We start from the raw sequence: 27,731 nt of genomic DNA, 5'->3' as shown, positions 1-27,731 counted from the left end.
GATAATGAAATAATTTTCAAACCCTCCCAATAGCTCACCTGAAATTTAACCCCAAACAAATCTGAGAGTATTGGGATGTCTAAAACATCTCAAGGACTGCCAGATATTGTTCTTTCTAGCCTTTTTCTCGATTTCTCAAAAGACCCTCCACTCAAGTGATCCCACCAGGATCATCGTCTCATTTTCTCTTTACTGTAACACTTAAAGTCCCACCCTGAAATAAGGATTCATTATACTGCATGCTGTTCTCCGAAAATCCTGAGGGATTTCCTCTCCCTCAATGAACTCATACAGTAAATGGATAAGAAGGGGAAAGTGTAGGAGACCAAGTCGAGTGACAGAGAAGTGAGCTGATTTTGTCTACATTGGGAGCCATTCTGTTTATTTGGCATACCCAAGAGTCTGATGTAGCAGTGCCTGGCATAAATAAGTGTCTTCCAAATGAAGGTAGTATACCCTGTGACAACAGAAAACCTATCCTTTATAATGGAAGACAGATAAAACTATGAAGAATCCATTTCAAATAGCCCAGCAGAGTACAAGATGGACTGAGAGGACCCGCATGGATATACAAGGGGTAAACTCCATGCCAACAAACCCAGACAATTCCACTGAATTATTTCATCAGAGGTACAGTCAGTGATAAACAACTTCTTCACTAAAAGCAGAATTTAGCAAAAATAATCTAAATATATGGTGACAGGCAGGAAAGGAGGATTCAACTGGGTGTCTGAGCAGACAGAAAAAGAAAAAATTTCTGAACTGAAATCTAATCTCTCTTTTTTTAATTAATTCCTTCTTCTAACCTACCAAACTATAACACAAAAGTAGCTCAGATTATACTCTAGGGCAGTTGTTTACATGCATATTTACCAATTCTCCAGTGAGCAGATTTCTGAAGCAGATCACTCAGTGCTTAATTTTCTCGGCAAAAGGAACGTAGAAATCTATCCACAGTGAATGCACCCATGCTCTTCAGTGGCAAAAGATAAGGGTTATGCAGACAAACCAGAAGCAAAATATGAAGAAATGTAAAATACTCATCATTTCTGTTGATTTTAAGCTGCCTGGAAGCATCTCCTGGGAATATTTCTCTAGATATTATCTCTGTAATCATAGTATTCTCAATGGAAAATACAACTGCTCTGTTGCAGTGAATTTGTATTGTAAGGATGTGGAAGTGTTGGACTGCTAAATGCATTGCTAGCAGAGATCAAATGACAAATTCATTAGCTGCATCAGATTCTGAAAGGTAGAACTGGTTTTCTCAATGAGCTTTCTTCCATTTCTGACTCCTGTCATTGCAGTACTGAGCTGGTGCCTGGTTCTGTTCTCCCAAAAGTACCAATTTACTTGAATGTCACTGAACACTGAAGGAAGTAAGACTGGAAACGCTGAGATCCATTGTTAGAATAAATCTATTGACAATAGCCTTTTTGTGGAAAAGCAATTTAGAAAAAAAAAAAGACATTTAGGAACCTGGATATTTTGGAACAGTTATCTGCAGTTACAGGCAACCAGATACTCCATCTTCTAAGTGGTTTTCTGTCTGCTGATCTTACTGGAAGGTTGTTCCAGAATCATGTTATCCTGACATTAGAAGTCTTCTAATTTCCAGAGGAAAATGTAATCACTATCAGTTCTGTTCACTTCCTTCTTAAGCAATTGTCTTTCTCTAGAGGAGATATTTTTTCCTCTCCCTGTTAGGTTTAAAATGGCAGACATATCCCCACTCAGTCTTTCTTTTCTTGCCCTCATCTAGACCAGCTTTGCTTTTGATTTTGTTTTCTAAGATGCCTCTTAAGTCTCAGAAGAAGTCTTTTCTGTGCATCTCTCTGAGACTGAATCCCTCTCTTGAAAACATGTGACCGGGATTCTGCATAGCTGCCCTTTCCCTGGCATGCCAGCACTTCCCCTCTTGCTGAAACAGCTTGCACTATAGTTTACTGGTGCTGCTTAGAAAACAGATCTTTAGCCTATATATTCAGTGAGTAATGAAAGTTGTTGAGCTATCAGATATAATTTAGGATACTTCTTTGGGGTGAAAAGAGTATATTTCAGTCTAAGTGTTAGCTTTATTCTACTTACCATGTAAAACGTGCCATTTTAAAGGGGTGTCTTGTAATTAGTTCTTTCAGATTCTCTGGAGGCACCAGGCATGGGTTGCTGGAACCATGCAAGCACAGAGCTTCTCAGTAAAGTTAATTTTACTCTGTATTCAGTATGACTTTATTCAGACATTCACATGCCTATTTAAAAACAACATAGCAGATTTTGGGAAAGGTATGAAATATAAATACAAGCACAGCTGATGTCTGCAGTAAATACATCCATATATTTAGAAAAGTCCTCTTACATAGTCCACTCCTAGATAACAAAATGAGTCAGTGATTATCCAAAGCTCCCAAACTTAGAGGCTCCAAGGAAGACTGTGGAAAAATAGGAAAAAGGGAGAATTACACTGACAATAACGGAGCTAGAAGGTAGCTTTTAATGTATTACTAATTTATGCAGCTGGTACCTTAAGCCTTCTAATATTCCAAAACATCTTTTCTAATTCGTCTCATTAAGACTGACAAATATTCACTTCTAGACACACAAGTCTTCTTGGCCAGATGCTTACTGCCAGCTACCCCATAATGTTCCCCATGTTGAAACAAAGCTTTGTTAAGTTCACTCAGAGGGCAGTTGGAGCTGCGTAAAGTTGCCTGAAGTCAAACCATAAAAAAGGTGAAAAACGGATCTTTTGTTGGGACACTGGAGCAAAGCATTTATGATAGAGAAGATGTAGAGGGGAAATGATTCACAATGGCCTAATTATATTAGAAACAACACTTATTCAGGTAGTTGAAGAAAGAACCCAAGGGAAATAGAGAAAAGGATGGCCCTTAGGTCAGTCCAATATTTGTTTTCCTGAATGCGGAAAACCGTTCCTCATGAAAACTGAGTTCTGCCATTAAACAATAACTTATCATCAAAATAAATGCCTCATAGAAGCTGTTGGATGTCATCATTGGCAGCACTGGAGAGCCATTACTAATACTGAAACTTCATGAGACATATAAAACATATAGGCAAGTATAGTTCCAATGGGAAATGTTTACAGACAACAGGTATATTTTGGCACCTATACAATGCATTTATGGCTATTACTTCCCACAGGAAATAACAAAATGCATTTAAGCAGTATACAGACTATCAGTTGTCATTGAATTATATTGCAAAGATGATCTATAACCCTGAAAAGTGTGACTGTTTTTATTCTATAGCAATAGTTTATAAGCTGCAAGACAGTAAAGCTAGCTAATGCTTTTCACATTATGCAGATGATCAGTTTCCCAAATAGGAGACTTAAAATGAAATATTATTAACAATTTATGATTATTTCCATGCAGATACTGAATGACTAATTCCTATCATATTTTTCTGGAGTTGCAGGAGGGAGTGTTTCTGCACCTGTTTCTCTTCCCCCAAATCTAATCATCAGTAAAATTGTAGTCAACCAGCTGTTAAATTTCAGATCATTTAGTATATTTCATGCATTTAAAGACTGACAAAATATGCAGTCATATAGCCACAATAAAACACCACAGTGATACCAAGAAAAGTGATCACCAAGCTTGCGAAGTCTTGGATTTTGTTGTAATACCTAACTAGATTCAAGCCAATGGTGGAAAAATGAGGTCTGTTTCCACAGACTCTTTTCAGAGCTTAAACCAGTTGTTAATTATTAGAAATGTATGTAAACTGATTAGTTCATGTCATCTCCTTATCCACAGAAGGTATGCTGTCTTAGCATTTTGAGAACAGAAAGTTCATTAACTCAGTCATAACTCCTTACATTTTGTTGATACACCTGTATTGAACCAACTGCCTTGTGTCTGAATGAAACATAATTTGTATTTTGGCTACACAAGTATTTGAAGGCATCAACAAACAAAATCAAACATCACAAGTAGCTCCAATCCTACCAGAACTGCTTTGTCAACAGGCCTAATACACTGATAATTATTCATTCATTCATTTATAGTCTGAGCATGGAATTTTAAGGACTTTATATGCTATTTACCACATACATTTTCTGAAAATAGTGGATTTAAAGTATGTACATACATACATACAGATGTGTGTGTGCATAGACATACACATTTACTCCACAAAAGACTGCCCACCTGGTTTGACAAATATAGGTAGATAAATAGTTAGGTAAGGTAGATACGACAACCTGGTAGCATTACTGATTGTTGAGGTGACCCCAAATTTTCTGCTGACAGATTGCTTAGCACTTTGCAAAATTTTGGCTATATCAGTTGGAATGTTGCATGACATTATTTTTATGTTAAAACACCTTAGACATTCCTGAAAATATAACTAAGGAAAAAAATACGGGTTTCCTCATAGCAAAAAAAGAGCCAATGATTTTTTTCATTAAGAAGCCCTCAACCTACCTGCTTTGGATTTGGGACCTAAAATACTTCAAGGAGCTTTCCAGAGTGCCAAGAATTTGCACTATAACATTTTTATAAACATTCAAAGTTGCACACTTCAAAAGCATCTGGAAAAATAAAGAAGAACATAGCTGTTTAACAGAGACATATTAGTTTGGCAACTAAATCTCAAATAGGTTCGAGCTCAGTTAAATGTTCTTGATCAGAGAGTTTCAAGACTGAACTTCCTCCCTAACTCTGCCTGGCAGATGAAATTTTCTGTAGTGTCTGGTTTCCCAAGTGGGGCATGGAAGTGGTCTTCCACCTTCAGCACTGCAGCAGCTGATGCACCAAGAGGATCCAGTGGCCATACCACAAACATATTAGACGGGTTTTGCACAGATGGGCAAAGCTGGAGATGAAGAGAAGCCATGGCGGGAGCTTGTTAGAAGAGTGGGGCAAAAAAAGACAAGCAATTGGATGAGGAAAAAGGGTGGATTTTTGTGCCTGGTGAGAAAGATACTAAGAGGTGGACGAGCCAGCAGGCCTTTTGCCAGTGAAACACCCTCTCCTAAAATGTGTTAAACTGAGCTGGCAAAGCAATATTTCTAGTATTCCTGTACTGTCAGAAAATAGGTATTAACTTCACTGATAACAGGTGTCCTTATCTTCCTCTCTTCTGCTTGATGGACATTCCCAGCCTCCGTATATTCCCAGGTACTGTCAGAATCTGTGTCTGCACTGTGGAGCTACTGGTCCAGTCCCTGCAGATTACCCCAAATAGGGGGATGCACAGTTTCATAGGATCCTGTTTTTCAACTAGGGGATTATATTTAAAATATTCATTAAGATATATTGTTGCAGTCCCTGCAGCAGTTTTACATTATTTAATGCTGTGGTCATAGATAGTTCTGGGTAACTCCAGGAATAGAACTGCCACCCCCTCACAGATAATGGATTGTTTGACATTTTTATTACCTCCAGCCTTTGTTCTGTGGAGATGTCAGCCAGTTACCTACACTGGCATGACTGGTAGGAAAGTAGGTAGCAAGCACAGCTGACAGCATCTTGCAAGTCTGTGATGCTAAATCAGCATCACTGCCACGTGCCTCTTCAATGAGGACAGGATGTGGAGGTAGAGTCGTGACTGTATGTTCCAAGGTGTCCCTGTGGCTCTTCCAGCTTGCTCTGTCAACGTTTCATCTGGGGTTATTAGTGTTTATAAAAGCATGCCCTTAAAATAGCTGTATAGTGTTAATAGAAGCAAAAATAGCAGTTCTTGTCCTTAACTTCTTCATACTGGGGTAAAATAGGGCTAAATTGGGCAAGTATAAAAATCGTAATAGCACAGCCCAGTTTAAGGGTGACTTTCAAATCCCCTTCAGGTCTTAAAGAGCACTGATTTTAAGCTAAAATCAGACCAGGACAAATTCTTTCCTGCTCTACAGAAAATCCTTCTCCGTTTAACAGATGCAAGATTTCAGGTGGCTTTTGCTTAGAGATTGCTGAAGTCTATTCACTAATTGCTCCACTCACAAGTGGAGCAACCATGAAATTCTCCAACTTCTGAAAAATATATTACTTCAGAAAAATCATTCAGATTTGCGTTGGTATTTGTAAAATAACCATGTGTATCCTACTGTGGTGATATGACCCTGGCTGGACACCAGGTGCCCAGCAAAGCCGCCCTGTCACTCCCCCTTCTCAGTTGGACAGGGGAGGGAAAACATAATGAAAGGCTTATGGGTTGAGATAAGGACAGGGAGAGATCATTCACCAAACACCATCATGGGCAAAACAGACTCAACTTGGGGAAATTAGTTTCATTTATTACCAATCAAATCAGAGTAGGATAATGAGAGATAAAACCAAATCTTAAAACACCTTCCCCCCACCCCTCTTCCTGGGCTTAACTTTACTCCTGATTTTCTCTACTTCCTCCCCACAGTGGCACAGAGGGATGGGGAATGGGGGTTGAGGTCAGTTCATCACATGTTGTCTCTGCTGCTCCTTCCTCCTCAGGGGAGGACTCCTCACACTCTTTCCCTGCTCCATCATTGGGTCCCTCTCATGGGAGACAGTTCTTCACAAACTTCTCAAACGTGAGTCCTTCCCACAGGCTGCAGTTCTGCATGAACTGCTCCAGCGTGGGTCCTAGGGTCCAGTCCTTCAGACATAGACTGCTCCTGCATGGGTCCCCCACAGGGTCCCAAGTCCGGCCAGCAAACCTGCTCCAGTGTGTGCTTCCCATGGGCTCACAGCCTCCTTCAGGCACATGCACCTGCTCCAGCATGGGGTCCTCCATGGGCTGCAGGTGGATAGCTGCTGCACCATTAACCTCCATGGGTTGCAGGGGCACAGCCTGCATCACTATGGTCTTCACCATGATCTGCAGGAGAATCTCTGCTCCAGTGCCTGGAGCACCTCCTCACCATCCTTCACTGACCTTGGTGTCTGCAGGGTTGTTTCTCTCATATAGTCTCACTCCTCTCTCCGGCTGCAGCTCTGCAGGGGTTTCCCCCCCCCTTCTGAAATATGTTACCCAAAAGACGTTACCTCTGTTGCTGATATGCTCAGCCTTGGCCAGCAGCGGGTCTGTCTTGGAGCCAGCTGGCATTGGCTCTACTGGACATGGGTGGAGCTTCTAGCAGCTTCTCACAGAAGCCACCCCTGTAGCCCCTCTGCTACCAAACCCACCACAAACCCAATATACCCACCATAAAAAAAAAAGTGTTTTTGTGAAATAGCGTGCAGACTAGGGATCTTTATATGTATCAGATACTATAAATTTTACTTACCTATGAAAAATGGAGAGGGGAGTGTAAGGGGCATAGTGTTTAATTTTCTCATAATGGTATTTCTTAAATAGACAAAGCAGTCTGTATGAATCTACTTCAGGCACAGAGGATCAATCACCGTCTGCCACCAAAACTGATGAATTATTAGTTGCTCTTCTCTAGGCAGTGAAATAAAGTGCCGATCGTGTCTCACGGAGAAATCCACCTTTTTTTTTTTTTTAAATTGGCTATGGGTCTGTAAGTATCCTCTGTGATTATTGTCAGATAAGCTTCAGACAATATTTGAAATAACATACTGCATGTTCTAGGACAAGACAAGGGAACACAGACTATTATAACAGTATGTCCAAATTTGAACCTCACTTGACACTGGAGTCAGTCTCAATCACATGAGTGAGGAATAAGGGAAGCTCTGTAGAAAGAAGAGGAAAATTAGTTACTTTATCATGCTATTGCATAATAAAAGGTAATTTTAAAATTTGATAATATGAAATACTTTATCGTCATTTTTTCATGATATTTTTTCTAGAGTAAACTGTTATTTGTATTCTGTGACTATACAATATTCTTTTTGAATAGGCTTGGTTATTATTTTCAATACCTAAAATGTGTCTCACAACTGTTGTTTCAGAAAAGAAACAACACAGTAACAGAACTGGGAGCTTTTTCCATTTTGTTTCCTTTCAAATTTACAGTTGCTTTAGATGAAAATATGTGTATGTTTTTCTGATTTCTGATTTGCTAATGATAAAACAATATCCCATGTAAATTGCAGAAACCAACAAATTAATTTTTGTGTTTGTATATCAGGCAAATAAATAAATCTTACAGTTACTAATTATTTTTCAACCTTGCACATGAGAATGTGATTAGACTGTCTACAACTGACACTGATTATCTGAGACAGGATGTTATTAAATCCCTTTGGGGAGCTTTTGAAAGACCCACCACATTTAGAGCAGAGAGCTTTTCTCTGCATTAGCTCATTTATGGAGCAATTACACAGGACTTAGATGTCAGGGAAAACACTGAGCAAACAGCTAGAGTGGAATCCATACTCCTCCCTCCTCTGTTAAAACATGTCACAACCTCATAGCCTTAAAATATTTTGTCAAGATTATGCATAGCAAAGCTATTTGATACATATCGGTAAAGGTATGAGATAGGTTAGAAAGACTATGTGGAAGAGAGCTGGTAATAGGTCCAAAGACAGCAAAGATTTCTCCCTGCTCAAATAACTTCTTTGTTCCAAGAGCCCCAGTTTAATTAATTTTGTGGGCTTGAAAAGCCCGATGTTTTAATTTCATCCATCTCAGATTTTGCAACTTCAGTTATTTCATTAGAAAACTACTATGGAGGGTTTCTCAGTGAAGTGTGGTGAAATATGCAAAATGCAGTGGTTTGAAAAATCTTCACCGGTTCTGGAAAAAACTTTTTCCAAATTAATATTTCAAAGACTTGATTTTTAGGAGCAGTTTACAATTTTGTACCTAAAAATTTGCAGATACAAAATGGAGACCCAGGTAGAGACCATTTTTAGATCTGTAATCCTACAGTGGACTCTTTTCTGACACCCATAGTTGAGAAAGAATATACATATTAAGTACCACAGTACTGGTATGTATTAAATAAAAACATACCTATCGATTATGAGATTGGCAGTTTGAGAATATTAGCAAAGCTGTGAGATACATAATCTGAAGTAATACTGACAGTTCACTGAAGAACCAACAATACTGAGGTATTACAGATTGCAGAGATTTATTCTCATCTCTACTTTGATTTTAAAGCTAATATTGCTATAAATTCATGTGACGACAACACCTAAACCTCAGGCCATCTCATTTTTTCTGTCACCCATGGGTGTCTTCACATGCTTAATCCAAGTCCATTAAGGAAGAAGTTAAAAGATACTTAAATGTTCTTTCCTTATTTAGTGAACAGCGCAGTGGTACAACTACAGAAACATGCTGGAATTCACTTAGTGTTTTTCCTCAGAATGCCTTAAAGAGCATCACCTTGCTGCCAGTAGTTCTTGACATGAAGCTGATCCCAGGGTGGACTTAGAGCAGTGGCAAGAGACTCAGCAGAGTTCTTTTGTCCCATAAACGTTGACATTCTCTGCTGCTCTCTGTAGCACAGTTATCGCTCCTGAAATGTGTCCTGTATGTAAAGATCTGTTCACAGCCCAGAAGGTCCCTGCTTTGCAGTACCCACTGGTAACTGATGGTCAATACTGGAAGGCAGGATTTTCTGCATGTGTAGTGATCACTGATGACAGGGAAAGCTTATGCAAAAATTGTGGTTCATAGATATGGCTCTGCTTGAGTGAAGAAAAACTGATCTTTTATTGAGTTTATCCTTCAAGGCATGTTATGTTGCATTTCTGATATTGCAAAGGAACATAGCAATACTGTATGTGGTAGTCTGTGCAGCCAAGTACTGTAGTCCTTACTCAGATTTTACTCAGGAAAAACCACCTTTGACTTGAGTGAGAATTTGCTTGATTAAGGGCTGATCAGAATGTTTTGAATCTCACCAGCATTTCTTGATGCTAATGTTGGGCAACAGTTCTCATTGCTAATTTGTCTGCCTCCTTGGCCTTCTCCTGGGGTCTGGATCTGCTTTTGCTGTGTGTTATTCATAGCTTACATTGCTAGTTCAGACTCCTTCTCTTTGTGCTTTTCATTTCCAGCAAATATTTTGCAGCTATTGTTCTGCTGCTGGTAGATGTGCATGGAACCTGGTATGTGGAACTTGAACCTCAGCCCAGATTTAATTAACACTGTTAAACATGATCTCACTATGGTGCTCAGAAGGAATTTTGCTGACCCGCTTTTAATGAAGCATAAATTTGTTTAATCTGATGTTTTTACGTTGCAAAAATATAAGGGCTTGATTCACAAATCTTAAGACCAAATGCTTCCCCAGTAAAATAGATGGGGTAGCACCCATTTACAACGATCATAAGGTCAATTATAAATGCTTATTCTGACCTACAATAATCATCCAAGAAAATCACTAAATGTGTCTGCAGTAACATCACCTTGTTTTGTAGTCTTAATACTGCTTTAAAGTAAGATATCCTGAATAATAATTAGTACCAAATTATGCCATAGCCTTCTAATATGCAGCAAATCTAGCTAGGTTATCACTCGTATGTCTTATGAGCCATACCTAGCCATGGTTTATCCTCTATTCATGCTGCAGGGTACGAAATTCCTGGGTGCCAACCTGCCTATGGCAACCTAGAATTCTCCAGGGCAGGCTCGCAAAATCTTCACCTACTCTCTGGGACAGGTAACTAATAAATGATGTTATGTGAAGTTTTGCTTTCTTTCTAAGTTTCTGATGTCTGTAAAAATGTTTCATTTCTTCATGTCAGTCTGTAGTCTCTCATCATTCAGTTGTGCTACATTTTCTGAACTAGTGGAATAAAAGCAGATCTGTTTATTATAGTACTCTAGATGCTTGCTTCAGCCAAGCCTGTAATAATTGTTATTAAAGTGTATAAAAACTGAAAGTTGTTTAAGAAGCTACAAAATCCACAGCTGCCTACTATCAGTTAATATTTTTTTCTGATGGAGTAGTTCTTATAATAAAGATTCATTGCATTTCATTGTTGATGCCACAGATATCTGGGCAGCTCACCCACCTTTCTTAATTACTGGTATGTATGTATTCTCTCTCTTGTATCAGGTTTACATTAATCTTTGGTCTTCTGAAGTTAGGATTTTTTCAATCCTGTAGGTACAGGGATGTTGAAAGGATGGAGGAGTTTTGACTAATTCTAGTTTACATCCCTATGCAGCACATAATATAAGTTTAAGTAGTGACTCATTTTTCCATATTTTGCTTAGATTCTCTTCTACTTTTCTCCTGAATATACTCTTTGTTCTTTATTGCCTGACTTTATTTCAAGAGGCAGGTATGTAGAAGAAATGTCATTCACTGATCCTATAGTTTTCAATGACATATGAAATGCTGAAATATATGTCAAAGAATGAAATTAATTAGATAAAAAGTAAAGACAGGCTAAGCTTTAGATTGTCTTCTTTCAGTCTATTGATTTTCTTCTAATAATTGTGTGAATTTTCATTTTAAGAGTGCCACCAGCTTAGGGAAAGACATAAGAGAGATTCTTTTGGTATTTTTTGGCACAGCCTACACTCCGTGGAGTGAAAAAAACAACAATCTTGTAAAAGTGGTTTGCATTCCTGTTTTTCAGTCCCGTGGGGCTCTGCACATGCACTCTACTCTTTTCTGGGTTTAGATGAGCTTGGCGCAAAAATAGCTTTGCTCTGCTGCTTGTCCTTGTTAAAAACAGGGGATGACCAGTGAAGCAAAATATAATGAGGGCACATAAAACTGTTTTTCAAAATGTCTGACCCTGATTCCAGTTTGATTGACTATTTGGAAGTCTTTTAAAATCAGAACAAATTCACACAGCCACAGTGCAATCACTGAATTTGATCTTATGTGGTGGTTTTAAATGGATGTCCATGGGGAAATTCAGAGTCTTGGGATGACATTTATTAGCCTTTCCATAGGGATGTCTAAAAAAAAAATCTTTTTCTACCATCGCTGTCTATTTCTAGTTCTTACTTTCAAAAGAAAATAAGCTTACTTTTATGGAGGGTTATATCACAGTTTATCTCCAAGTATACCAAAGCTTCAAATGCACCAGTCCAGGATTTTAGCTCAAGTTATTTAGCCATTTCATAAAAAAAAAAAAAAAAAAAAGTCACCGAAAGATAATTTTCATTTCCCTCTCTGCTTTTTAAAAAGCTCAAAATGATCTAAAGTTTTAGAGAGATTTTAGTATTTCCTGAAAGCTTGCTTGTTTCTTTCCTGTTGATTAACTCAAATCTTAATCATACTGTTGCAACATATCTAGACTTTAAAAATTTATCTGGAAACTTGCTTTCCAATTATATTGACAAACATCAGCTTGCTGAAGAAACTAAAAAAACCCATTTGTTTGTGAAAATGAAAGACAGTGAGTATGACAATTGTCAGCACTTACAAAATGAGGAGAGATTCTATTTTATCCAGCCTGATGCACCTTAACCTTTAAAAAAACTAATGAGAAAGCAACAAAAATTTCAGCAAGAGAGTTTAAAAAAATAAAACAAGATTCAATTCACCCAGAATGCTAAAGTAGTTGATTTATAAGGAAAAATAAAATGTTGCCTGTGTTTAGGTAATCCACATCTCAGGGCACAAGAGGAATTTTTGGGAAAGTCTGTAGCAATGAAGCTGCTTCCTCACTCTGCATGGTTCTTCAGGGTGCTACATCTGCAGGGTAGGTGGAAGCAGAGGCCTCCTGGGTCCCCTCTGAAGCAGCACGTTGTGTATTCCTTTTTCACATGAATAGTGCAAGTGTCTTTTCAGCTGAATACCTCCTGCCTGATTTGGTCCCTCCACAGTTGCAGAAGCCTTCTTCATTTACTGTCTCACTAGAAAAACTACAGAAGAGCTAATGCCAAGGTGCTGGACTGCTAACGCAAGTTTGGAGGAATGCAGTCCTGTTCCCTCTCCTTCCCCATACATCCACCAAAAAAGGTGACAAACAGTCTTACACTGAAAAGCCAGTTCAGCTGAGGAAGCAGGATAAAACAGACTTGACTGAACTAATAAATCATGACATTAGTTTGGGGGGAAGGTTGTATGAAATGACTTCACAACATGCTGAGCAGTGGGGAACTTGCTAGAGGTGAACTCATTTATACTCTTGCAGAGTAGAAGACTTCTCAGTTAACGAGTCCTAAAATAGTGTGCTGCAGTGTATAAAACAAGGTAGGGCTTGAAATAATTAGCCAAAGATGACAGATGGCAATTCCTTTCTCTTTTTTTCCTTCTCTTCTTTTGCTGTAATATCAAGTTGATCAAAGAGCTGAGGATCATTTGTTATTGTTGGAAAACTAAAAATATCTTGAAATATTCAGGCAAAATAACTTCATTCAGATAACAGCCAGTAGCTCCCATTGTTCCTGTTCAACATCTTATACATGACTCTGTGTGTAGTAACAGTTTCCCTCAGGATCTGAACTACATCTGCACAGCTGAGAATCTGGGTGCCTCCAGGCTAAGGTGTATTATTTAATAAATGTATCAAATCAATTTATTAATTTATTTAATTTCATTGTTTATTGTGTTAACAAACCAATGATCTATTCTACTGCCAGAAAACCTCCCAAAGAGTCCCTAAAGCTCACCTGTGTGGCACGTTGCTTTAGTAGTGTCATACAGCTGTGTGTCACGGGGGAACTAAACGATAAACAAGGACTGCAGCTGAACTGCACCAATGGCTACTGAAAGTGTCTGAGTGGTCAATGGTGTGTCTCAGTCTAAGCAATAGCAGCATTCTCTCCTATAGTTTTAAGTAGTAATATCTGGCAAACGTCAGCATTTTTTTAAAGACAAGAACCTATGCCTTCAAGTTAGAGACACAACACAAGCTTCTTTCTCACAAAAAAGGATCAGAATACAACTGTGACCACATATAATTAAAAAGCAAATCCAGTAATTTACTCAAAGCAGGTAATATACACTCTTAAAAAGGAAAAAAGTAGTGGCATCCGCAGTTCCTCCTCCTCCCACGCCCAGCAGTAATTCCATCTAACTGGTCCTGTAGCCAAAAGAGTGTATTTAATTTTTTCAACTACGTAGCATAACCCTTCTGATGGGAAGTGCTAAGCCAGCCCACCAAAATGAGTCCCTTGAGCCAGACGCAGATGAATTTCAATCAGAGGAAAAACAAAAGGATTGGGAAAGGAAGGCAATAGCTATGGTGAGAAGAGAGATAACCTCTGTCCATCAACCTATATCTGGATGCTTTATACAAAAAGAAAAGGGAATAAAATTCATTCTCTAGTACTTAAGCACATTTCTTTAGGACTCCCCTACCCCATCTCCAACCTTAGTCCTTTAATAGAAAGAATAAGATAAATTTCAGCTTCCCTTTGTGCAGGGGGTTTCACCATTCTCATTACGTGTCCTGTTACAAATAAACAGCACAATTCAGGAGGTACCACATTCCTCTTCCAGCACAGCTTGATCCAGATGAATCAGGAAGGTAAACAGACAAAAGCAAAAGTGAGAAAGGTTTAATAACACAATTAAAATATAACTTTATAAGCTTGTGAGCTGATGTGGCAGGCTGCTTTCAGTAATTTCCAGAGGGAGTGCTTATCCGTGACTACAAACCAAAGCAATCTAGAAGCTGGCCACTCGAAGCTGTAAGGAGATCTGCTGCAACCAAAGGCGGTTTGCTCAATCGTCTGGAGAGCTCTTTTTGGCTTCCAAATCATAAATTGAAGTCTACCTCTAATTTTGCTACCTCAATTTCTCAGTACCTCTCTCTTTTTTTTTTCCACTCCTTTCTCATCACTGCTTAGTAGTCTGGATTCCCCAGTGAGGTGCAGTGCAGACTGCTAGGACTCTGCCAGACATTAAAAAGCAGGCAACGTCTGTTCAAAAACTTCAAATCACTTTCTGTGGGAGGCAGCCCCCCCCAACAGCCTTTGTTACAGCAAGAAGTGTTTCAGCCTTTTCTGCTGCTTTTCTTATCCTTCCATACCCTGCAACTTTACATTGTAACTCACCATTTCTCCCAGCCAAATGTTTTGTGGAAACATATCAGCCTCTGGAAAGCCAGAAAATATTGTCTCTTACAGACATGAACCTTCTTCTAGAGTCATGTCAAGAGGAGAGTCTGGGCAGCAAGCAGTGTGAAGATCCCTTCAACCCTAGGAATGGTCAGCATCATTATGCCTCTGCTGTCTTTAACAAACACTGGCTGAAGTTTACCATGCCAGAATTTAACTCCCTTCTCTCCCAGCTTTGCCAGCAGACACATTTCAGATGTGGTCCAGAGCACTAGGCAACATTTGGACAATGCAGACAATTTGGAGTATGGCATAAACATGAGCAGAGTCCTCCATCATCATGAGAAAATCTGACCTCTAGAGACTAAGTCAGAAAACATATATTACTCCTTGAATTGCCTGCTATTTTTCTTCACTTGCAACCTTACCTGTTAATCCCTTCATCTTCTTAGCAAGACAGAGGAACGAATAACAGGGAACAGTCCTTATGAAAACTTCTGCTTTTAAGCCACTGACTCTGAGAGTCTACCTGCAGGAGCTGAAATCAGTTGGTCCCCACAGACTTCAGGGATCATAACAGCTTCTACTGTTTGGCTCTGATTTAGTGACCTTTGAATTTGGGCACAAAGGTCCTGCTTTTTTGATGTGCACTGCATTCATTTCTCACATACGGCCAGCCTGACTACACTCAGGTATTTAACCACAAAAATGTCTCATAAGCAAAAGTGGTCATCTTGTTAATAGGAAACAGAAATGTATTTTGAAGACTCCAGATCCAAATCAAGTTAGCAGAAGTATTAAATCAGTCCTCAGAGCTCTGGCTCAGCTCTTCAGGCTCTGTGCAGCCCTGTACGAAGCCCAGCACTGGGCCAGCCAGTGCAGCTGCTCATGGTGGATGGTGCACATCTGGTTTGTAAGTCGTGTTCTTCCCTCTCCATGAGCTGCACTGCACCATTGATTTCTTAGTGGTCTGCACAATAACATGCTCCCTAGATGCAGGTCTGGATTTTCACTGTTCATTTTCATTTGCCCTTTATAGTTTTCAAGCACACTGGGGGAATCACAATCACCTGCTGAAGAAACTTCATTTTAAATTATCAGAACATGTTTAGTATTGATTTCTGAAAGCTGTGGTTTTATTAATGGTATTTCTATTCAATCCGTTCAGAGCCTTACATTATGGATGCTACCTTTAAATAAACCACAATTTGTATGTCTTTATTATAAGCATATTTCAAAAATTTTACCATATTCCACCAACAATATGGTATTCACTTAAGACAGCTCAGTGCTGACAGCTCTCCTCTAATGGATTTTTGCATGTCAACATGTAACTAAATTTTCATATCTTAATCACCTCATATTTTGGTTACTATTGAATGCTCTTGGATAGATATGTCTACAGGCTTTGGATATTTGTTATAGAAATCACCCCTACTGCAATGAAAGGCTGTCAGGTCAATATAACCAAAATATAATTCAGTTTTAATTTTAAGAGAGATCTCTCTTTTCTACCTCTTATGAATAAGCCCATCACAGTTTAGAAGAATTTACCATATAATATCTCTTGCCTGGTCTGAATTTTTAATTGTGAAATTATGCAACAGTCAGATACTCACGTACTAGGTAAAGAAAAGCTACCTTCCAAAATCCAGAGATACTTCTGTTTTAAGGTAGCTGTATCAGCTCTCCAGGTGCTGTAAATAAGTTCTAATGCAAAGGATCTGTCCCACAGCACTTAGAACTTCAACTGCTAAACATCTCTTTCTTCTTCCCCACCTCCCTTCCAAATCTTTCTCTTTAATGTTTCTGATAAAGCATCCTCTTCTCTGGTTTAAATTCTGCCAGAATGCCTGGAACCTGAGAAAAGGATTCTGTTACTTGTTTTATGTGTCCATCAGTCATCTGGAAACTATATGAGCTCCAGATTTGGATCACCCACACATTTGTTCTGAAACATATGTACAGGCCTTCCCTCTCACAATCCAAACCCATCCTCAGGTTGTTTATTTTGAAAATGAGTACTGGAAAGAAAATTCAATTGGTTTATTACTTGAAAAAAAAAGCCCTCCAAAAGCTGTCTATCTATATATGTGTGTGTGTATGTGTATATATATCTATAGGAAGGAAAGATCTGCATGCAATTTGACAGACAGACTGTTCAGACTCCAAGTGTAGAATATTTAACAAACTTCTTTGAAAGTAATGGAGAAATTTGGTGGATGTGCCGTAGTGAAAAAAAAACCTGAGACACCTTGGTGAAAATTTGCAAAAAAAAATAGGTGAGCTGAACAAAGGGTGTGTGAGCCTAAACTTGTAAGAAAATGCCTATTGGAGAACTTCGATAAACATTTGCCGAGGCATTTCTTTGGGTACAAATGAAGCTGCCTAATAAAGAACACAGGAGCCTTGGGATTTGTCGACTGGCTTCTGGGTCTGAGCTGCCAAAATGTAATCTATTTCCCCAATAAAACAAATTTCAAGTCTGTAGTTGGATTCTCAGAATCTGGATCTAGACTTTGTAGTTTGATCCCATCCCCCTCCTAATCAGATGGGGTAAGAGCAAGGTTAGCCACAAAAGCTGCAGACAGGGAAAATAGTTTTGGCATTACCCTTTTGAAACGGTGACCCTGAGCGTGTAACACAAAATCAAAACTTGATTAACATAGAAATCCAATTACTGCTTCATTAAAGATCTTTCATCAATCTAGAAAACACTTGTAAAATGCTTGGACTTGATTTCCCAACAACTATAAATCTAAAAACATTGTTGGGGGGTCAGATTCAATGACACAAATATCATCTCAAAGCTATTACTCCTAGGCCAAGGTATGGGTGCCTTTCTTGCAACATTTCCACCCTGGGCAGCATGTAGATCTAGTGTGACCCATGCCAGAGACATGCCCCGTGACCAGCAGCAAAGCTGTTCTGGAATAAAATGTCCTGGGTAATGTAGACCATCAGCCATGGCTCAGCAGGAGCTACTGAAGCCAAAATTCCCTGGTAGCCCCAAGATTAAGTTGGCAAGACAGTCCAGCACCATTGAGTAGCAATGCTGCTCACTGAGGACATGTTGGCATCTCTGCTAGCTGCAAATGTCCCCAGAGTTCTCTGCCACCAGCTTGCTGCTCCCTGGCATGTGAGCGCTATGTCGGGAAGAGGTCCCACAGGGCCTTGGACCTGGCTGACCGCCCTCATCTCTGTGATGATAGACTCCATTCAAAGATCAGAAACAAAACCAGGAATGTGTCTGTTTTCTCTTCCTGAGCCAAAGAGGCCATCTCTTTGCAGAGGCCCACAGCAGCCTCACACCTTTGGGAAAGTGCTTCCAGAAAAGCAAGTGCACAAACCTGGCCCCAGGCTCTCTGGCTGCCCACCTTGTTGCTGCTCCTGGCTTTCCAATCAGTGGTCTAATTGGCATGACATGGCTGGGCTGACAGGCAGTCCCTTGGCCCTTCCCAGAGACCCTCTGCTGCTCTTTAGATTTCTTCACAACAATCACCTGTGCAGGGCTGACCATTTTTTACTTTTCCTTAGGTAAAAACCCACAGGGTGGAAGAAGAAAAGATGCTATTTGAAATTCTGTTCCAGAATATATTTTTTACATTTCCGTCAGTGCTCCCAAATTCTGCTCCTATGAAGACTTTTTTAGAATGTGACACATCGCAGACATGAAACAGATATGATAAATGCTTTAAAAGTATTTAGTCTTTCTTTTTTGTGGGCCTCCACACAATCTAAGCAAACAAGAAAGGGAATACTATTACCTCATCTCATACATACGGTACTGAGTCAGGAGGAGGGGGAGTTATCTGGTGAGATGTGGTTGTCTACATCTGAGCTACTTGACTAGATTCCCTCTGTAATTAATGGAAATGGGTACTTCCAGATTTATGTCACCTCATCTAAAAGTAAGCTTCTAAAATGGGTCAGATTAATCTCATCCTGATAGTGCCTGCTGTCATGACTGACTGAGAATGGGAGCCACAGCAGACCAGCAGTATTGACATTCTATGATTTGCTTCTGGTCAGGTCAGTCTTGCCTTAACTCACTCGACCTATATTAGACATTTGGCAAAGCCAGGTACCAGACTCAGAGTTGCAAACCCCCAGACCAGGTTAGTCCCTACTTACATGTTCCTTCTCCCAAGGCAGGATGTATACCCACAAAACACAACTAGTTTACTCACGATTTCACAGCTTCACTAAAACATCTGTTTCACTGCCCAGAATTGAGAACGTTCAATATGTTTTTTCAGTATATTTGACATGGGCATCTATCTAGCCCTCATTTTGCATTCCTTTCACTGCTAATTTCCTTCCTAACGCCATTAATCATATCTTAGAATCATAGAGCCATAGAATCATAGAATCATTAAGGTTGGAAAAGACCCTTAGGACCATCGAGTCCAACCTCTAACCTATCACTGCCAGGTCCACTGCTAAACCGTATCCTCAAGCACCATGTCTACCCTTCTTTTAAATACCTCCAGGGATGGAGACTCTACCACCTCCCTGGGCAGCCTGTTCCATTGTTTGACAACCCTTTCGGTGAAGAAGTTTTTCCTAATATCCAACCTAAACTTCCCCTGGTGCAGCTTGAGGCCATTTCCTCTCATCCTCTCGCTTGTTACTAGGGGGAAGAGACCAACCCCTGCCTCGCTACAACCTCCTTCCAGGTAGTTGTGGAGTATGACAATGTCTCCCCTCAGCCTCCTCTTCTGCAGACTACACACCCCCAGCTCCCTCAGCCGCTCCTCATAAGATTTGTTCTCTAGACCCTTCACCAATTTCATTGCCCTTCTCTGGACACGCTCCAGCAGCTCGATGTCCTTCTTGTAAGTGAGGGGCCCAAAACTGCACACAGGTACTCGAGGTACGGCCTCACCAGTGCCAAGTACAGGGGCACAATCACCTCCCTGCTCCTGCTGGCCACACTATTCCTGATACAAGCCAGGATGCTGTTGACCTTCTTGGCCGCCTGAGCACACTGCTGGCTCATGTTCAGGCAGCTGTCAACCAACACCCCCAGGTCCTTTTCCTCCAGGCAGCTCTCCAGCCACTCCTCCCCAAGCATGTTTTACTCACTCCTAGAGCTGTGTGAAGGAATGTAATCAGTCCATTAATGGAGAATTTCAATAGTTCAAAAAATGGGTTTGCTCAGAATTTAAACAACATTGCAGAACCATCTACAAAGCACAGCCTTGGTGTGGCAGGCAGACATGAAAGAGCTACTGAAGCAGTTTGACCAGTCAGGTAGAGACATGGCGTTTCCAGGACGTTCCAGTGATGGGGCAGCTGCATAGGTGTTTACTCCTAGGGAGTAACAGCTCAGGGAGCACCCTCTTTGTGGGCTCTCTAAGGGTAATAATCTCTAGAAATCCTCTGGCACCCAGGCAACTGAACAGCCCCAACTTTGCATGCCAGCACTCCTCTGTCATCAGGCCATCTGCCAGGCAGATAAGCTGGCAGAAGATCAGACAGGTAAAATGAAAACCTGCTTGTTTTCTAGCACACCTTTCTCAGAATAGAGCCATTGCCACATGGATCCTAGCTTTGCCTGAAATGCTCTAGTGGAAATATGTTCACCTGGAGCTTCTCCAGCCAGCACTACAGATGAATCTGACCGATGGCTGCAGGCTGAGGGAGGCACACGGTGTCTGTCTGCATTCTGCTTGTCGGCCTGCGCACACTTCTCTGGGGATGAAGCTGTGCAGAGTGGCACTGATGCTCAGTTGAATGTACAGGCTCGCAGAAACCTCTAGAATAAAAAACTCAATTTTGACCACTCACTGCCCTTTGTGGACAGATGTCTACTGGAGAAGGGGAGGTGACACCAGGAATGCAAACATCTCCTTGCTTCAACTCTTCTGCAAGCTGGGACGGCAAAATTTTAAGGCCATGAAAGTAGCAGGAGTATTTGGTGATACTTGAACGTGCCTGTACAGCCTTCTCATCTTTCTCCTGTAAAATAGACCTCTTTTCACTAACACTGTGGGAGTGTTAACTCCCACTTGGTAATACCTCCCCTGAACAGCCTCTAAATTGTTGCTGAAGATCAGCTCCAGCAACAGGATTGAAGAGTGAGGCTCGGCATCTCTCTGTAGGAACGCTGCTTAAGGGAAGAGGGCTTCAACTCCCCCAGCAAGGAGCAACTCCGGAATTCAAACCGGCAATTACTGAGAGCATTACAATATTTGCGGGCACAAATTTCTGTGCCAATATATGTTTTCATATCTATTTTATATTTTCATTCGCATAAAGAGAGATAATTGGTGAATATAATACTTTGGAAAGTCTGAAGACCTGTTTTTAATAACCTTTAAAGCAGCTTCCCTGAGAGGTTTTCTTTCATCATTCTAAATATTTAATATTGTACTTAACTGTCCTTGTTTTTAGAGAAATATTTTAATGAAGCAAAATGGTTAATGACTTGCAAACCACTGGCTGTAACAGGAGCAGGACTTTGGAGATGATTAGAAGAAATAGAGAATCGCCCATGCAAAACATCCCACTCCACAGGATTTTTAATCCCGTCCTATAATTCCTCACTTCTCCCAGCTGTCAGAGTTTCAGGAAGTTTGCAAATAAGTCCTCTCTTTTCTCCTGGCTGTACTTTTTCCATCGAATTTTTTTTCTTAGTCTTTAAACTAAACAATTAATAATTATATACATATACATAAAAAAATAAACATACTTGCTGAATGCATATATATTCTTTATTTTATATATATAATACAGAACCTTGAGGGATAACTAACCATATAATATAAATGATGAATTAAAATATATTGATTTACCAGCATTAAAAAATTTGTGCAGTAAACTTCTAATTAATTGGTATGTGACAAGCAGAAAGAAAATGCAACTAGTTTGTGGAGTTTGTTGTTTTGGAGAAAAGGCAAAATGCAAAATGGTTGACTTCATGAATTTTGACTCTTTTTTTTATCCCTCTTTTCAACCCTGTCTAAATTACCACTACCAAATCTGCAGGGGTACACAACAAAATTAAATACTCCTTATGAAAATCCCAGCCTTCTAGAATAAAAAACAAAACACAGCATAAGAGAATTCAGGCATGGCATTATGTAATACCACTGGAAGCTAACAGTAAGGGGAAGGTTTTCAGAGGAAGAATATCTATTTCATGAGAAATGAAAAAAAAAAAAGCTCATGAAGTACCTTAGATTTGTATAAAACAAAAAATAAGCCTCTGATCCTGCTATTGAAGATACTAAATTTGACACATTGAATGTTTTCCTTCTTTCTACTGTTTCTCTTGCTTGCCTTGCCTTTGCTTCTTAGGTGTGCGTTCATACGTAACTGAACGCAAGAGAAAACAACAGGCTTTACCTTAAACCAGTAATATATCCAGATAAGGTTCAATTCATGCAGAAATCAAAACCATCCTGGGAATCCTGGGAAATCTGCTTACAGTGTTCCAGCTATTAGCACCCATTCAATGGTTTTCAGTCCCAGATTCAAGAAAATTTCCCTATTTGTGCCAATCATAAGCAAAAGTTTTCTTGTGTCATTGCTTAGTTATTATTTTTTCAGAACTTGCTTCCCTTAAGAAGGCTATTAAATGGTTTAGTGCTTTCCAATTGGGGGTCTTGTCGAGAGAAAGCAAGGACGGCAGGCGGGGCGGGACGGGCAGGGCGGCTTTCTTTTCTTTCTTTCTTTTCTTTTCTTTCTTTTCTTTCTTTCTTTCTTTTCTTTTCTTTTCTTTTCTTTCTTTCTTTCTTTCTCTTTCTTTCTTTCTTTCTTTCTTTTCTTTCTTCTTTCTTTTCTTCTTTCTTTTCTTTCTTTCTTCTTTCTTTCTTTCTTTCTTTCTTTCTTTCTTATTTCTTTTCTTTCTTTCTTTCTTTCTTTCTTTCTTTCTTCTTCTTTCTTTCTTTCTTCTTTCTTTCTTTCTTTCTTTCTTTCTTCTTCTTCCTTTCTTTCTTCCTTCCTTTCTTCCTTTCTTCTTTCTTTCTTTCTTTCTTTCTTTTCTTTCTTTCTTTCTCTTTCTTTCTTTCTTTCTTTCTTTCTTTCTTTCTTTCTTTCTTTCTTTCTTTCTCTTTCTTTCTTTTCTTTCTTTCTTTCTTTCTTTTCTTTTCTTCTTTCTTTCTTTCTTTCTTTCTTTCTTTCTTTCTTTCTTTCCTTCCTTTCTTTCTTTCTTTCTTTCTTTCTTTCTTTCTTTCTTTCTTTCTTTCTTTCTTTCTTTCTTTCTTTCTTTCTTTCTTTCTTTCTTTCTTTCTTTCTTTCTTTCTTTCTTTCTTTCTTTCTTTCTTTCTTTCTTTCTTTCTTTCTTTCTTTCTTTCTTTCTTTCTTTCTTTCTTTCTTTCTTTCTTTCTTTCTTTCTTCTTTCTTTCTTCCTTTCTTCCTTTCTTTCTTCCTTTCTTTCTTCCTTTCTTTCTTTCTTCCTTTCTTCCTTTCTTCCTTTCTTTCTTTCTTCCTTTCTTTCTTCCTTTCTTTCTTTTTGTTTCTTTCTTTTCTTTCTTTTCTTTCTTTCTTCCTTCCTTTCTTTCTTTTCCCATAAAAGTGGCTATAGGCTTCCTGCCATTCAGCATGTTCTTGTCAACATTATTTCTTTGTTTCTAAATTTTTACCTTTCTCTCTAATAACTTGTATTTTAATAATTTTTCACTGTTACGTATCTACTACTACATCTTAAATAATCCCATCATAAACCCGGTGTTATTTTTCCTGTCTAATAATAATAAATCCTCTTTAAAACAGCCAGCCTGTTTTGCGTGTATCAGATGAGTCAAAGTAGTGCTGGGACTTGTGGGTTTGGGAGGGTTTCAGGTTGCCACCCCATTTTTCCAGCTTGGGTGGAAATGAGTAGTGCTTTTTCTGAACTATGGTTTGCTGAATGAGAATAACTTTGATCTTTGAAGTTGCCTAATTTATGGCTTAGCCACTGGGGGGCTTTCTTATTTTCAACGAAGTTATAGCTATGCTTTACTACCCAAAGCATTATGTGGCAGACTGCATGTAGGTAGACTGTTTCAGTAAAGCTCATTAGAATAGGCTTGAATTTAATGAAATGAATAATCCCATTCTGAAAGCAAAGAATTAAGAAAACAAACATTTCAAAGTGAACTTCAAGGGAAAAAAAGGCTGAGCTTGAAGTTAAGTTTATCCTTCAAAATTTTGCTGAACTGGAGCCCTAACACAAGCTTCTGGCTGACAATGCCTGCTAAACCATCCAGACCTGAATCCCAATGCACATTTTGGCATCTCAGACCAGCACTGCCTTCCACCTGATGATCAATATTTACCCAGAACTCACATTTTGAACCCCAAATTTCCCCATATAGACAGGTATAGGCACACAGGTATATGAAAAAGCAACTTCATTTGAGGAGTCAAGTGCTTTTCTCCTACCTAATCTTCACACAACAGACCCAAAGCAAGAAGGTACCTACATGAGATAAAGTTATTGGAGGCCACAGACTTTCCTCTTTTTCCTCTTTTGTTAAGCAGTCTCCAGCTATTACTGACTTAAACATTCCTGACATTCCTGCTATATTTGTATCCCTACAGTCCCTCTTCCTCCCAGAGGTCAAACTCTGCCCGTGGCCAAGACTTCCCAGTGCAGCAGGATGTTGTAACCTCCCCTGACCTGCATTAACTGCACTTGCCCAGCATAGAGCAGCAGCCTGGGCATTTTTATCCAAAATCATAGCTGGAGGACTTTCTTTCTACTTTTTGTACAAACCCTAGTGGTTAGGTTTTTAGAGCAGCAGAAGACGGGTTCAAATCTTTTATCACTCTAAACAGTTTTAAAACTGTAACTCCCACTTCACAGAAGAAAATCCAAGTTGCAGGTTACAGGAAGAAAAACTGACCACTATTCTTTCCCAAGATGACTAGATGAGTAGCAAGAACAACAGACCAGAAGCAGAGCAAGTGAAAGGCAGTATGGTGTGACAGCATCATGAATGAGGACAGGCAGAAATGAGCAGCATGGGTTCAGATTCTCATTTCCCTAGATAATTTGGGGGGGTTATTCACCAAGTGAAATATAAAAACTTAAAGATTGCATTAACTGGAGCTGCATTAAATGTCTGAATTAGAATATATTATTTTAAGAGAATGAAACTACAAGTGGTAATCTAAGTATAACTGTAACCACGCAATATGTGTAATTGAAATAGAGCACTGTGTTGGCAAAACATTAGACTGTTTCCTAGCTCTAAGCTGCATGGATCAAGCAAGAAGCAATTGTAAAGCTTTTACATTAACTTACTGCAGCTCCTATCGCAGCTCGCAGAGGAAAAGACAGTCACACTGAAGACAGCTCAGATAAGTGTTGCTTGAAGAATGGCATGTTGTTCCCAACTCCATTGTCTAATTAAAGACCAAAACATTATTCTACTGAAGCTGATGACAGTACTCCCTTGACATCAAAGGGAATCAAGATTTGCCATTCTTTTATGAAAATAATTTTTATCATATGATTAAAAACAAGCAAGGCAATTCACAATACATCGCATGGTAGCACTTTCGCCTCAAGGTGATGGCAGACTCCAGCTCTGTAGTGCCTCAGAGGTCCTACCTGGATCCAAGAGATCAGCTCCATATTGAGGTTGCAGTATCTGAACCAAGTTACAGTCACCTCCAGAGATACCAGCTCTAGTCTGGAACCCCGTCCTGCTGTGCAACTGGCAGACATGCTAGAAGACTGAGGAGCTTACAAACTAAACAGACAAGGATAAAAGATCTCCATTGTGCAGATAAGAACTGAGGCAAGTGTAGACTGGCTCACCTGAAGTCACATAGTCAAGCTCCAGTAAAGCAAGGGAAGGATCCCCAGGTCCATAGGGATTATTTGGGTGCAGATGGCACTTTGACCTTCATAGTAAAAATTTTGCTTGGATCTCCTGGCTTCATGCTATCTTATGTCACCTCTAAAATAAATAGAAAGCAATAAAGTGAAAAACCTCCTCTTTCCAAATCCTATGCCTAATGCTTTCTTTTGTCAGTGTAACCGAAGCTAGCTTACAAGCAGGGCATGAGTTCTTTATGAGTGAAAGAATTGTGAAAAATCAGGGGACCTGAGTCTGGGAAGCCTTTGCTCCCAAATAAGTGGAAATAAGGGGAAAGAGTCATAACTTTAAAATTACTATGATATTAATTGATTACCATTCTCTAGATGAAATACCGAGTGACATTTCTAGCAGCTCTATGGCCAGGGATTTGGGTGGAAATTGAATCAAATAAGACAAAACTTTATTTCTCCACAAAATATATTATAACTTGGATTATTGGCAAGGAAATATTTTTGAAGTTTATTTAAAGTTGCTGCTGTACTGATAAGTGCTACTTCAGTCATAATATTTTAAGATAACTCTAAATGAAAGGCCCCGTGTGAAACCAAACTCTAGACTGTATTTTGTATTTTAATGAGGATTCTTTCACAAAAATATTCCATTATAGCTAATGAGATATTAGCAATGAATGCGCTAGAAAGGACAGATGGGAAGACAGTCAACTGTCGAAATCAGAAGATTTTCGAAGTGCAGTAAACAAGTTATTAAGCACACTTCTCTGGCTTAATGTCAACCTATACTGTAGGGAATTGGTCAAAGAGTGGATCATGAAAAGCTTTTTGTGAGCAACTAAATCCTACAGCTGTGGTCTTTGTTTTTCTAGTACTTTGCAAGAACAGAAGGGGGAATTACGAAAGCGTCTATCGTACACTACTCATAAGCTGGAAATGCTTGAAACGGAATTTGATTCTACACGTCAGTATCTTGAAATAGAATTGAGACGTGCTCAGGAGGAACTTGAAAAAGTAACTGAAAAACTGAGAAGGTTAGTTACTAACTTTTTGAAATGAACAGTTATTAGAAATTTACAGGTGACTGTGTTAAAGATATGTACGTAAGTAAAAATACAAGCACAAAGTCTCAAATATATATAATTTATTATTTATTGATTACACATTGTGTTTTCACATTGAGTATATATTTTCACTTAATATGTATTACATACAACAGGAAGTTATTTACATGTGATATGAAAGATGTGTCTGTATTGAAAGTAAACATAGAAATAGAAATATATGTACATAGGTACATATATGACTTTTACGTGTAAGCATACCGGTGGGTTAGTGCCACGTTGTGTTACACATAGAAAGGTTATAAACATACTACATATATATATTTTACCATATATATACAGATAGATTTTTTAATGCATTTGGCTGCATATTTTTCTGTCGTTACTCTCCATTGCACTGATAGAAGAAAACCAAATTCAGACCTCCATCACTCAAAGCTGAGACTATGTTCAATTCACGTAGTATTATGACATTTTGCATTATGCTATAGCAAATCGTTTGCTTTTTTTGTCCCAAGTAGAATGGAATGATACTGAAAACCTATTATTTAAAATTGTTGAAGCTGTGGTACAATGCTATTGTGAATGAGGGGCCCAGTTAATGTTAATGACAAATTATAACAAGCATGCACTCCTGACATTCCTGGCACTGATTAAAATGGTCTGTAATCTAGCTTTAAATTTATCAGTGATACTTAATATCCATTTTTTCATTTGTCTGCAAAACTTCTGAGCTTACAATTATCCATTTATGCAGGAATGTATTTGCATTTCTTGTAAGGACTTTCCTAAACTGATGTAGATAATTGAACTGTTTGATTTAGTTCATTGGATGAGTCAAAATGAAATTCAGAATGAATCATTCCAGGGCTATACCCAAAGAAATATTTTCAAGTCTTTACAGAAGCAGAAACCAAACCAAAACAAAGCCAGAAACCACCAACAAACTGAGTCAACCAAACTATTTTGTGCAAATTTTAAACAGAAAGTGGATGTAACACCTCAAATTAAGAAACATCCTAGTGTGATCTTATAATTTAAATGCTTCCCTAACTGGGGAG

General features: G+C 39.1%; 1 protein-coding gene across 1 annotated transcript in view; it reads left to right on the top strand.

The window, feature by feature from the left end:
• Positions 1–27,731, top strand: part of BEGAIN (brain enriched guanylate kinase associated) — a 118,766-nt gene that overhangs the window by 31,297 nt on the left and 59,738 nt on the right. Inside the window, exon 2 of the mRNA XM_064459994.1 lies at positions 26,479–26,640. Within this exon, the coding sequence (XP_064316064.1) occupies positions 26,479–26,640 (162 nt within the window). The remainder of the gene's footprint in view (positions 1–26,478; positions 26,641–27,731) is intronic.

This window comes from Phalacrocorax carbo, chromosome 9 (assembly GCF_963921805.1).
Source record: "Phalacrocorax carbo chromosome 9, bPhaCar2.1, whole genome shotgun sequence".
Classification (NCBI taxonomy): domain Eukaryota; kingdom Metazoa; phylum Chordata; class Aves; order Suliformes; family Phalacrocoracidae; genus Phalacrocorax; species Phalacrocorax carbo.
The sequence above is the reverse complement of the archived record's forward strand: the minus strand, read 5'-3'. Positions and strand labels throughout refer to the sequence as shown.